This window comes from Triturus cristatus, chromosome 7 (assembly GCF_964204655.1).
Source record: "Triturus cristatus chromosome 7, aTriCri1.1, whole genome shotgun sequence".
NCBI classification, from domain to species: domain Eukaryota; kingdom Metazoa; phylum Chordata; class Amphibia; order Caudata; family Salamandridae; genus Triturus; species Triturus cristatus.
Genome location: NC_140590.1, coordinates 1,055,765,482 through 1,055,779,689, shown reverse-complemented (window position 1 = coordinate 1,055,779,689; position 14,208 = coordinate 1,055,765,482). Strand labels below are relative to the sequence as shown.

Genomic DNA, 14,208 nt, shown 5'->3' with positions numbered 1-14,208 from the left:
CTACACTGTACATGTACCAAATGGCAATTGATATCTTGAAAAACTCACATAAATACTCAATGCTGAGAATCAACATAAAGGTTAAGACAATTACATTTGGAAGAGATACTACTTTGTCAAGAAAAAGTGAGGTGATATTCGTGATAAGAACTACTAGTTGTCCTTCAACTCATTAACATAACCAGTTGAGTGTGTGCATATAACTTAAATAAGGTTCGTCTTTTTTGACTATTTTCGCTTTTGCTCTGTTAGCGAAAAATGTTTACTTATGGTACATTTCATTCAAATGCAAATCTATCACAAATGCAAAGCAATAATTAAATATAATGATGCAATATGTTTATTATGCTATAATCTTAACAGTAAAAATGCGATTTGGGTGCAGTCATGCACCATTCATTTTTTCTGAGTCACTTTATTTGTAAACAATTTAATTACTACATGAAAAACATCTTTTGTCTTACGTACCAGCATCTCTAACTGTAGGAAACCACATTAAAAAGACGTCTATTAGGATGTCACTGGAGGGAGTTTATGGCACATGAATGAAGTGCAAACGCTGGGCAAAGTGAACAAATGCATTTCCGCCCTTGGAGAAGGACCAGGGGCATTGAAGTTACGTAAGCTCCCAAATACTTAAAGAGGGTACTTGTTAACCGAGTATTAAAGATCCTTTTTTTTTTTTTTAATTGTCCTCCTAGGTTACGAGAAAATTAATGCTATAAGTCACGTTTAAAATTACACTTTGACAAGTATGCTAAATATAAACAAATACAAGTCAAAAGTAAAAAAAACAGAACCCGTTTATTGTGCAATACAAAGAGCATGGATATTATTTCTTGCCAAGGGAAACACCAACAAACATTCAAATGGGCACAATTTACCATTTTGTATCAGGAGCACCTCTGTACGTCTTTACAGGCAAATCGCTACTAACAAGTTGCTATAAGTCACATGTTTGTCTCTCTTAAAATGGTCGTTCCAACTGGGGAAAAGGTTGTTGAACACAATATCACTATTTTAGATATTTTTTGGGAAAAAATATTTTGATTTACCAACAACCCAGTATTTATTTAGTTTTATAATTGAAAAAAAGAAAAACATTAATCTAGACAGCATTGAAAAAACATGAACATTATCTTGTATATCATTTTACTTTTGTAGTCAAAACACTGACACCCATAAGATTAATTGCTGGAAGTGTGACAAAATGTTAAATGTTTGGAAACAAAGGAGCTAATTGAATGTTGTTGCAGTTCTTATTTGAAACTTGAGCTCTTAAAGGATCTGCTTGCACCATGTTGGTGAGGAAAAAAATGACATTTATGGTTGAGGTTAATAGGCCACAGAATTCTGTTCAGAGAAATTACATCATTGCCCTACGTGCAACCGAGAATGAACTCTAAATGCATTGTGTGCGAACCATTCCACTTCTACTTCACAGGCAGAGAATTTGAGCGCAATTCCTAACAGAGCACCCAGTGATTGCCGACAAGATGGTGCTTTTTAGTGTGAACGTTAGTATGTGAAGGTGGTGCAAGTGGAAGAAGTATGAAAGGCTAACGGACAAATAGCGGGTGCAGCTAAAAGCCAAGACTCAACAGTATATTTGACCAGCGTGCACATAAACCTGATATTGAAACATTAAGTCTGACTTGGAAAAGGATGTGGCTCATACCAAAGTACATCGAGTCTATGTTCGTGAAGTGGAGTAAGTCAAACGTTGTGTCTAATGGTGCCAAAAGAAGCAATAGCAACGACATACTGTTTACTAGCAGTAACTTCCCAGAGAAATGAAGCACATACAACAGAGGACCAATGGAAAAATTCCGTTGTGCAAAGTTAGCTTAAGCAGAATAGATTATACATTGTAAGATGCAGTAACTGGTTAAACCAGGGTTGGGTACTGCCCATGAAGCAATATATGACAAATGATCCCACAGGGATTGGAAACGAAATCAGATACAAACACATTATGTTAATAAATAGCATGCTAAATTGGGAAAGGATTGAAATGTGAATGTGGAATTGCATTTTGTTTGCCAAGACTTGTTGCCGATTTTTTCCATTAGTGGACAATGATGTACAGAGAGCTGCGACATGGACAACGTTTTTTCTGCTTGTGATAAATGGTACTTTAAATCACTACAACTCAGTGAAATTTTAAATCATTGGAGTTCAGCTGCTGTTAGATTTCATCAAAATAAACCTGTAGCAATTTTGTAAATGTTATAGCAATTTCTTCCTTGTGGAAGTCTTTTCACAAGAAACAAAACCTATAGAAACAAAGGTTATGTGCAGTTTTATGCACAACACAAAAGAAAATACTTACTGTAAAGCACAAGCATTTTATTAAAGCTAAAGACACTGCATGGCAATTCGATATTTTAAAAGTTCCATAAAAATTTACAGAAAAACATTTATCTGCTGACTCCAATGGTCAATGAACATTCACGCTACAAAGACGTCACAGCAGATGCCTGGTCCTGTTTAAATAGTTATGGTGTTCCCTCTTTCCTTTGGCCCACTGAATACCAACGCTGCAGAGTCCGAGTTCAAAACACAGATATCAGAGCAAAGACTCCATATAACAAAGCGCAGGGATACGCAACAAGAAGCTGCTGTCCATCCATAGCCAGGGCAGATATGAAGATCTTTGAGGCAGAGAAACTACACCAGCCGATGATTAAAGCAGTGAGAACAATGCCCATCATCCCCCTGAAAGATAAAAAAAAGTATATATTCAAATGAATCTTTGCCAAAAAAGAAGCTTAGTGAGGTATTCCCCTATATATTCCTATGGCAGTAGCTGATGTGATAAAAACAAAACTATAATATGAAGAATTAACAAGAGCCAGGCCTATGACTGACCGTGTTCAATGTCTAGAGTAGATATCTTGACCTTAAAAGTGTGGTGTAGTTTTACATTTAAATGTGACAACAAGCACATTCATCACAGCTTTAAATAAGAATATCCATTTGGCCATTGGGTGTCGTCTGCGTGCTTCTGGAAGGAGGTAAAATTACACTAGTATTCTTGGATCTTAAAGTTGTCACTCGATGGTTGTTCGTCATACCACTGCTGCAAACATCACTTGGGAACAAATTAATACAAAGAATCTTAAAATTATATCCAATGGGTCTGTTGATCTCGAAAGACATTAATACAGACAGGAAAAATGATGGACCCATTAACTGCCTACTCAAAAGACACTCGTTTCTCTAATGTCTTGTTTGAACAGGCAAAGGGGTTGGGAACAATCCCCCACAGTAGCTGGGCTGCTGCAACTCGCTGTACAACCCTTCAATTAATATCTTGAAAATGACAAAAAAACAATCTGCTAATTAAAACAAATACAGCTCATCTGTGGTTCTCTCACTTCAAGGTTAAAAGATTCACACAGATATCGAATCAAGATTTGAATCTAGTGAAACTTTTGGTGAGTTGGGCATTACAGCACTTGTAGCAGAGCCCACTTTTACCTGAAGTATAGCACTAATCAATAGTGTCCCACTAGACAGCTCTGCATAATATTAGATAACGTGGAAGATCTACGTGTACTATTTTCCCTTTAAACAAAGCCAGTTTCTCCCAGTTGGAGCCATGTTTTGAAAATGTCGGTAACATACTTAAGTAACAAACTAAAAGCATTAGCAAAATAAGGATTCTGAACACATTTTACATACTGGGAACCAATCATTATAAACACACCATATGCACTGATTCTCCAAAGATAATACACGCTGAAGGTCATCGGTGGACCTTTCTCCCCAAGTACTGTCCACCAAGATTTGTAGGAAATGTCTCACTGAGTTACAAAACTAAATAGGGCCCTTGACTTTGAGTGACAATCTCACAAAGTAACAAGTATGATACACTGCTTCGATGGCACCCGAGAAAAAAACAATTACGGCCAGTAAACCATACATTCTGTTTCTATCGAGCATTAAATGTCCACGGGTAGGGGAAAGATGACCCAACCTCTAGATTTGCAGATCCTACTGACAACGGGGCTATAAATTTGGTAAAAGTTTTTTTAAAAGGTTGCCATTTATATTCGGTCTCTGTCAGAAATGAACATGCTAAAAGGGGCAGGTTAGACGCACCAGACAAGCATAAAATTCCACTGAGACAGTGGTCCTCACAAGGTATACAGCAGGTTCAGCTTATGGTCTCTTCTCTTACTGAACATCTGGCAGCTTAACCCAACAATGACAACCCCTTTCCGATTTGTTATCTACAGCTAAAAAGAGCCTGAAAATGAACCCTGAAAGTTACTAGTGATTTAGTGAGATGAAGAGAGCTATCAAGCACAGCCCTACTGCAAAATGAGGAATGAGTTAAAGGTTTGCCAAAACACCAAATTGTTTCAAAGTCAAACTGAAAACTACGCCATTGGGGCACTAATCACAGAGCCTCCTAGATTACTTGGTATACTTCATCCAAGTTCTAGTTATTTATGTTGTAACCTTGTAGGGGCAGACACAACGGCGAGAGACACTGGCCCAGGGTGAAAATTTCCATTTCCCACATCCCCCACCCTGTCCTATTCATGAAGCTGAACCCAAATTTGAGCAAAAACATTGCAATGGCTTTTACATCTATGGCCTTCCAATACATTTAATTCACACTTGAAGAAATGTGTATATGACAAAGTGCGATTTCGAGTTGAATATATTTCTGTCATAACCTTAATCAGGAGATAAATGTGAGATACTTTACTATAGTAAATTGATATATTTTTGAACACCCTTCGCGACTGAATGATCATCTGTGAACTCCCTCTAACTTTAACCTGAGAGACCATGTTTGGGAAGTCTGCATGCAATTCCACATCTCCAGCTAGACAACATGCCTGCAGGCAGTGCCAGCAAACTTAGAAAGATATGAAATTTCATATTTTCAGTAGAAATAATATGTTCTTCAATTCCTACCAATAATGTCTTGTGATCTTTTGAAGAAAAAGTCAAGGCCAAATGAATGTTATTTATTTATAAAGTTTTATATAGCGTGAACAAGATCCAGGGTGATTTCAGAGAGTTTTACATTAGGATGGAAGGAAGGACATAAATGCAAAGTCGACAACAAGTAGTAAACCCCCCCCCCCCCCAAAAAAAACACGCATGAATTGTATGTTAGACATCGAATAGGTCAGATGTCATAGGGTGAGGAGGAGGAATCAGCTCCACGACAGAGTATATGAATATATCTACATACATTTATATACAATTACACTAAAGCGAACACATCTACTGTATATACCAGTGAAAAACGAGCATGTATCCTGCACTACTGAACTCTTCATGTCATACTCCCCTTCTTCTTTTAAATGTTCCTATGGTATAAAGGTCTCACAAACCGAACGTAACAAAGATCCGAATTTGTAATGATTCCTTTCTATAACCTTTGATAAACCAAATGCCAGAGGGTGTAATTTTGCAGAATTGTGAACTGCCACAATGCAAGCTGCATACATGTTGCTGCGAGATGCAGGGGTTCAGTTAACTTTTTTATCTCAAGTTTCGGAACTCATGAAAAACATGATGGTGGAGGTGACAGGTTTGTCATTACCTAACAGAGCATCCATGGCAGATTGAACGGCAAGTTAACCAAGAGGGACACCCTTAAACCCTGCATGCATTTATTTTATTAGGGCAGGCTCAGAAATTGCCGGTATCAAGTAACAATGGACTGCTCCATCACCGGACTCCAAACCAAGCAAAGTTTCTATGGAAGCAGATTGAGTCAATCTGAATGAAACTAGGTTCTGATAAAACAAGCTTGACAGGTGTCATTACGGTCTATGCTTCCATTGCATTAGGAATTACAGATTGAAGCAACTAGTAGCATACAAAAACTTGATTTCGAGATCAGAATCAGGACAATCTATGTCAGTGTCCTGTCTTGCGAGTAGTGAGTGGCCAGACCTTTCTTAAAGACTTTGAAATGGATCACAAATAGTTACACAAATAGCCACCTACTTAAAAGAAAACTAGATGGGGCAAGATTTACTTAAGTACTGCTTCTGTTAGATTCCTTGCCAAACTAAGTAAAAAGGATGGACTCAATGCAGAAGACTGAAATCTCTGGAAACCGCCTTCTGCTTATATTCAAAGGATATACCAGATTAAGGATTTCCCTAAGCAGATACTGGTACCTAAATTGGCACTGGTTTTGATTCTGAAACCTTGCTATCCAACACAGAGAGGAGCACTTTAAGCAACAAATCAGGAAGATGGACTAACTTTCAAGAATGTGGGTGCAAGGACGCAGTCTCGGTTGACACTAGTGGTGGTGAAATTGCAGAAAACTGGTTTGGGGCTGCTTGAGTTCCCTTCTACAAGTGACTTTGCCACGCAGTTTGGGTTGGACTGTTCCTATGAGAAGCATGGTCAGTAGTGATTTGTATAAAGCGGGTCTCTCTAGAGTGGCTTGATGGGCAAAAATACATTGGTCTGCAATGTGGCAACCGATCACCTGTGGCTGAGATCAAGCCAAGAATTCCAGTTACCTGTTGTATTTGACCCTTTAAGTGTGACTAGCATGCCCAGACGTGGATCCCAAGCTCACTGTGCAACAGGACTCAAGTTGCACTCTACTGAAGATGCTCAAATATGACAACATTGGTCTAGTGTTGATTGTGTTCCTTGCTGGAGGGAGTTTCACCTGGCAGTTTTAGATGGACTGTTCACATAAAGAGCAGGGTCAGTACTGATATGCATAAGGCGGCCCTAATGTCTAGAGTGGCAAAGTGGGCAAAAAAAGATGGACTAGAATGCGGCCCGAGCAATCACAAGTGGCTGAGATTAAGTCAGGCATTCTATCCATTGCCTTGCTGATTGTGGAAGTTGCAAAGGGAAATTGGAGGGAGGCAAACTCAACCTCCAGAATGAGGGATTTGGCCAGGGGACTATTGACATTAAGGGATTCGGCTCTACAAGTCTAATGTGCTGAAGCATGCTCAAATTCTGCTCATGGTGTTCCACTCTGTGGTACCTTTCATTACATTCCATATAAGAAGGCCATATCTTATCACACTATGCCAAATCATTCAACTTTCTCCTTTTCCTCTGATAGGTACTCGCAAGCGTGTTCAGCCAGCTAACCACCCCCCCCCCATCCTACTCCCCAAACAAGAATCTGACTCAAATGCAATCATTTCCATTGAGCTATTAATTACAGGGTTCGGTTTATGTCAGTGTGGAGTTATTCCTGGACACAGGATGGAGCAGTTTCTCAACAACAACTTCTAGTACACAAGACAAGCTTGTGAGAAGCAGGTGCCACAAACATGAAACACGGACTGAGAGAAGTGTGGGCCAGCACCATGAAATACTGGTAGTAGTGCAGAATTCTAGGCTCCGCTTTAAGCTCTTTATTATTATTATTATTATTATTATTATTTATTTTTATAAAGCGCATAGTCACCCGGAGGTATCCCAGCGATAGAGAACCCTAAAACAGTAAAATCTGAGGACCGAGGCTGAGTTCACGGGGAGGGCATAGGAACTAGGGAAACAGATGTGTCTTTAACAACTTCCTGAAACGCAGATATTGAGGTTCAAGACGTAGGTCACGAGGAAGAGAGTTCCAGAGACGGGCCGCTTGTACCGAGAAACGTCTTCCTCCTGAACGGACTTTCCTAAATCTTGGGGTGTTGATGAGATTTTCTGCGTTGGAACGGAGGGATCTAGTGGCTATGTAAGGGGTGATAAAATTGCAGAGGACTGGGGGGCCTTGGTTGTGCAAAGTTTTGTGCACAAGACACAAGGCTTTAAATTTGATTCTCTCCCTTATGGGGAGCCAATGAAGGAGTTTGAGAGCGGGTTTGGCCGATGATCTGGCCGGGGTGTTGGTGATAATCCGGGCAGCCGTGTTCTGAATTCTCTGCAGTTTATTCAGAGTCGCTTCCGGTGCGCCCAAATAAATCGCGTTACTATAGTCTAGTCTTGATATTATAAGACCTTGGACTAGTAATTTTTGCGATTTAGGAGGAAGAAGGGGCAGGACTTTCCTCAAGGACTTTAGAAGACCAAAGCAGGTCCCTACGACCTTCTTTGCTTGCGGGGCGAATGAGAGTTCAGAATCTATCCATACACCCAGACTTTTCACCTCAGTCTTTGGGTCTGGGGGAGGACCTAGACAGGTTGGCCACATGTCCAGGGGGAGTGACGTTCCTTTTGGGCCAAGTAAAAGGACCTCAGTTTTTGTCCCGTTTAGCTTTAGGGCTGATCTATTCATCCAGTGATGGACCTGCGTGAGGCAGTTGAAGAGATCAGCTTTCTGTTGTTTGGGGTGGGACAGAGACACCACTAATTGTGTGTCTTTATAAACTATATGCAATGGCAGAAGTAAGAACGACTTTTTTTTTTTATTATAAGTTGACTGATCATGTTAAAACAAAAAAACAAAAATTAATCCACCCAAAAACAAGCATTGCATAAATCTATAGGTCTCGTATTTGGGTCCTATTGCCTTCGCCAATTTATTTTGCTGGTGCTCTATATTGCAAAGTGAGACAACAGTTCCACTATTCCACATGTACGCCTCAGCAAAATGACATAGGTGCCACTTAATTTTTTTTATTTTTATATACCGATCCATGAAGGGCTGATGCCATTTGGATAATTAAATAACAAAAGCAAAAAACAATATTCAAGAAACCGCTTTTTTTTTTTAAAAGCTCACAGAGGGTTTTGAGAATGAGGGTCGGGGTAATGGAGGAACAGGGGAAAACCAGCACAACTGAGAGAACACCAAGGACGAGAGAGAGCAACACAGAGCGCAGGATGCAGGGAGAGAAACACAGATGAGAGAGAAAGAGAGCAGTGTGTGAGGTGTAGGAGAGAAGTGCACAGGCACGCGAGAGAAACAGGAATGGGAGGAGAGACAAGCACACAAGGGAGACATCTGGAAAACACAAGCACATGTCGAGACTTGCACAAAAAAAACAAAAGAGCAGTGCTGGTGGGAAAGAGCATACGGATTAGCAAAATGGAGTGGGGGGAAGCACATGAAGAAGACAACTGAAAAACACGTAGACTCTCAGAGTGTCCAAGCATAATAAAAAAAGTTACTCCTTAAAAATGAGCAGTAGAAGGACAAGCTCTAGGTGAAGAACAGCCACAAGACGGGCGAGGCAAGCCATCAAATATGAAGCAAGCAAATGAAAGACAATAATGTCAACCAATGGCAAGGAATGGGCAGGCTTTAAACCCAGTGTGATATCTGGTAAGCCGGCAATGGGTCTTTAGCAACCAGACAGCTTCTCTACGACAGAAATCGGCAAATTGCCTTGTGAACAACCACTGAAAAGGGGGAGCATCGGGAAATCGAATCCTATCTCGAACCCCAAAGCTACAAAAAACAGCAGTGGGGTTGCAGGGATCATGCATGTGTAGGGTTGGAATGGAGATGGTCGTATCTGTTGCTAACTAGTTGGGAAGGAGGGAAGCGTATGGTGGGACATTACGTGGATTTTACAGTTCAGCAAAAGCTGGAGTCTTGTATCAGAATGCACAGATTCAACGTTGCATCTGGAAATATTGTAGGTAATAATTATGGTTATGTTATGGTTATGTTATGGCAATTTGCATAGTTCAGCTTATCACCCAGGAGGGTACCTAGGCGTTGGACATTCTCATAATATGCATTACCAAGTGTTTGGAAACGCCTCTCAATGATTGCTCAACCCTACTTGTAAATGCAGCACATGACTCCACAGTGTGTTCATGAATTTGATCATATGTGCAAGTTCATACTTTGGGGCACTGCAGATTCAAGAGGTGCTTGGAACAGAACGAAAAGATCTACAATTGCAGAGCGATACATCTATAACAATGCCACAAATGTTTAGGCAAAAATAGAAAGATAGTACTTAAAATTACAGAACAGTTATTTCAGAGTAGGCATGGTGACAACCTAGTAGCTGTCTGTTCATTGCTCCATGGTATTCAATCTTGCATTGATGTCTTTGCTCAATGTGTATCTCAGAATTGTGTGTAAAATACTGGCAGTGGGCCTGAGGAACGCCATTCCCCAACTTATGCATGACTCTCGGGTGGCGCTTGTCCGTGCGGACCTTGTCCACTTCCTGTGGTGTGTGAGGTAAGCCTGGTCAGAGATGCTGGCTCTGTCACTAGACATGGGGAAAGCATTTGACCGGGTGGAGTGGCAGTATCTTTTCCGAGTCATGTCCTGTATGGGTCTGGGTGATTATTTCATCAGCAAGGTCCACCTCTGGGATGAGTATCTCATGGTGGCGGTGTCATGAGGAGGATTTCTCTCGGACTCCTTCCAGATGGACTTCGGTACTCATCAGGGATACACTTTGCCCCTCTGCTCTGCCTCCTCGCTATAGAACCTTTAGCAGCATTCATCCTTAGCTAACAGCGGAGGAAGGGATTTCCACTAAAGCAGGCCAGTTTAAGGCCCTGCTTTATGCCAGCAATATCCTGCTCCTATCATTCCCCCACGGCCTTCCACAACTGCTGTGATGTCTGTCACTAATGATTTCTCTGGCCTCTCAGGCTACATAGTAAACTAAAGGATAGACCAAATATTCAACGGGGTACAGCTTAAACAGTGTTTGAGTTTGCGGGCAGAATATGGGCTCCGCCCTACAGATCAATGGCATTATCACCAATTGGTCTATTGCCTCAGCTCTACTTGGAGCACCCCCTCTGGAGATGCATCTGTCGCCTATCCTCTGATAATGCAATACAGGGTGTGGTGTCTGACCTACATGTGGCTCTTACACTCACACTCACTTCCCTCACTCAAAGCAGCCAGAATTATGTGGCGTCGGCTCCTGGGGAAGGCCCACAATATAAGACGTGAGCATCTGTGCTTCCAGATCATGACAGAGTCCTTCGGGAGTCTCGACTTAAATTCTTAGATTTCAAAATCTTGAATGACTGGTACTGGTCTTCTTGGAAACTCATGCCCATTGCGGAAGACGCGACGCTGATCACTGTGACCTTGTCCACATTCTTGGGTTCAGGCCAGCTCTTTCAGCCTATGGGGTAAATGACTGGAGGCATCTTCGATAATATAGCTCTCTCCCGATTTCTCCCAGTCCCCAGATCGCCATTCTTTACGATATACTGAATCTCTCTGAGATGTCGTGACCAGAGCATCGCTGGCTAGATACTTGGCTCGCTACGGCCAACCTGTGTAAACGTCACTGACGTGATCGACCACACCATGAAATCACGTGTGCAGTCGCTTGGCTCATGTGGCGATCTTCCTGTATCCCTTTTGTGGAACTGGCCGCCTCCTAGAGGAGTGCCTCCCATGCCCACTACCCCACGATGTTTTGTATGGGTGGGTTCCGATCCTTATTAGGCAAAGTGCTATTTAGTCATTTTGTACTCAGCTGGATGCCTTATTCTGTATTGGTATTCATGCTTATATTTTTTCTTATGATAAATATTTCAAATTAAAAACAGTAGTAGGCAAGGTGTTTTATCTTCTACGATTCAACGTTTGAGACGGTCGAAGTCGTGTAGCCTGAAGTACACCGTACTATGAATTGTCTCAGAGTTCCACGGTCCCCGTTAGAAATATGTAACAACAGCGCCACCCTGTGGCCGATACTAAAATACATCAGCGGTGTTCGAGAACAGCTCCTTTGAGCAGCCATTATCGTCTAACTATAGAAGAGAAAGTAATGTATGTTGGTTGTGTTAAATAAGTGAAGGTATTTATAGGTGCTAATTTATACACAGCTAAAATTCTCTGTCAACTGCCTCTTCCCTTAGTTTTGTGTCTATGCTGTAAACCTCACAAATCAAATTTTTAATTTCTCTTTTTATGTTAAATCTAGTTAAATGTATAGTGCCGCCTCCGCCTTGCTCTTTTCTCCACGTTATCTGTTATGTGTAAAGCGCTCTGACGCACAGAGGTTAAGCATGCACTCTATAGAACAAGTACATACAAAATAAATGACTGAAGCTTAGCCATAGCACCTACCACTGGGAAATGGCTCTCTCACTGGTAGGAGGGTGCCGACTGTCGCTCCCTCGAATGGGCTTGAGGGGCTGTTGCACCTTGAAGGAGAAGGACTCACCACAATCGGCTGAACATGTTGTAGCAAAAGAAATATATTTTTCAAGTGTGGCACACCAAATGCCCACTGCGAGTAAAGCTGGGTATCTGCAACAACTAGATAGATATGTCAATCCAGGTCAGCAAATTTACGAATTCTTATCAGCCTCAATATTCATCTCATTATAGGCTTCCATAACGGACACATGATTTCCTATAGCCAAATTGCTAAAAAAAAAAAAATGATAGGAACATTATCAAAGACTTCAATCCACTTCAGAAAAGCTCTGTTATCCGCAGAAACCTTGTGCCAGATAAACAGAAATAATGCAATTCTAGGGGTTGGCATGCTAGAGAGATCGACTGCTGCCCAGGAGAGCAGTGAACAGCTCGGCTTCCAAAACGCCTTTGATCACTCAGGATCTGGTGCTAGATTTGCTATTTCAAGATAGTTACAGAACGACATCCGGCCCTGCTGGCTGGCACGATTATGGCGGCTCTAGAACATTACAACTCACTGTCCATCTCAAGGGAGTTCAGCGAAGTTTAGGCAGAAGCCTCACTTCTTACAAGGAACAGATCCTCTTGGTGTCAGAATGGATCTCGGAGTCGCGGGCTCTCTCTGAAATGATCTTTACAAAGGAACAAAATCCCCAGATACCTAGGGGGATGGACTGACCAAGGAGGTCTAGCATTAGAGTGGTGTGCAGGGTCGGACTGGCATACAGGGCAATCTGGCAGTGCCAGAAGGGCTGGTCTGACAGGTAAGCGTGTGGGTCGATATTGTGGGCTATTTGTGGGGCGGTTTTATGGTGTGGTTGGTCGGTTTTTACGGCCGATTTTCCTGATATTACTCAATTGCCCCAGTAAGCACAAATGCACACCTGTTCCATATTTTGCCAAACACTTATGCAAGTTCAAAATTGACCCGATTTTCAAATCTAGGCCAATTTTTTAGCTATCTGGTTCGCTAATGCGGCTACAATTATTTTTGTGGTAGGCTTATTTTCGGTCCTAGTCCGACCCTGGGGGTCTGCTGTACTAAATAATGTAGAACTATCATGACTGCCTTTGTATGGACAAAACATATCAACTGTTCAAGTTCTTTCCTTTGTGACAGGTGCTATTCTTTTAGGAATCCAAGAAAGGATTCTTCCCTTTCAAGACTGGTGAACACAGCAACTTGGCATGACCCAGCCTGTTCTCTGGACTATTTCACTGATGCAGGATCTTTACATGGCACACTAACGTGCATGTAAGGCCAGCTGAAACTGAAAACAAGAAGCCAGGATGTAACGAGAGGCGGCTGTTATGTTATGTTAAATTAGTTTTATAACACGCACAGCTACCCAACAAGGGTTTCCCAGCGCTAAACCCTGACGAAAAACATAAAAAATAACAAGCATTGGCATAGCCAATAGGTCTCGCTTTTGGGACCTTCTAAGTATTTAGTTATGCAGCACAATATCCTTGGTGCAACCACATCAACTGTTGCGTGGCTAAACACTTATAAGGTCCCAAAGGCGAGACCTATTGGCTATGACAATGCTTGGTGTGGTAGTGAGTGTGTGGTTGTGTGTGTGTGTGGTTGTGTGTATGTGTGGTTGTGTGTATGTGTGTGTGTGTGGTTGTGTGTGTGTGTGGTTGTGTGTGGTTGTGTGTGTGTGGTTGTGTGTGTGTGGTTGTGTGTGTGTGTGGTTGTGTGTGTGTGGTTGTGTGTGTGTGGTTGTGTGTGTGTGGTTGTGTGTGTGTGGTTGTGTGTGTGTGGTTGTGTGTGTGGTTGTTATGGGTGTGGTTGTGTGATTGCTTGTGTGGTTGTGTGTGTGGTTGTGTGTGGGGTTGTGTGTGGTGTGTGGTTTTGTGTGTGTGGTTGTGTGTGGTTGGGGGTTGTGTGTGGTTGTGTGTGTGTCGTGGTTGTAGGTGTGTGTGGTTGTTGTGTGGTTGATGTGTGTGTGGTTGTGTGGTTGTTGTGTGTCGTTGTGTGTGTGGTTGTGTGTGTGTGGTTGTGGGTGTGTTGACAGTAATACTAAAAGCATCTCAAAATAAAGGAACACAAACATCGAGTTTGTGGAAAGAGAAAGTACATTGTAAGTCAAAACGGGCGCAGCAAAGCATTAACACAACAAAACAAACAAGATCACTTAGCCAATACTGAGTGC

At 41.8% G+C, this 14,208-nt stretch overlaps 1 protein-coding gene across 1 annotated transcript in view; it reads right to left on the bottom strand.

The window, feature by feature from the left end:
• Window positions 1-787: 787 nt before the first annotated feature.
• Window positions 788-14,208, bottom strand: part of YIPF5 (Yip1 domain family member 5) — a 112,394-nt gene continuing 98,973 nt past the window's right edge. Inside the window, exon 6 of the mRNA XM_085618124.1 lies at window positions 788-2,718. Within this exon, the coding sequence (XP_085474250.1) occupies window positions 2,556-2,718 (163 nt within the window). The 3' untranslated portion in view covers window positions 788-2,555. The remainder of the gene's footprint in view (window positions 2,719-14,208) is intronic.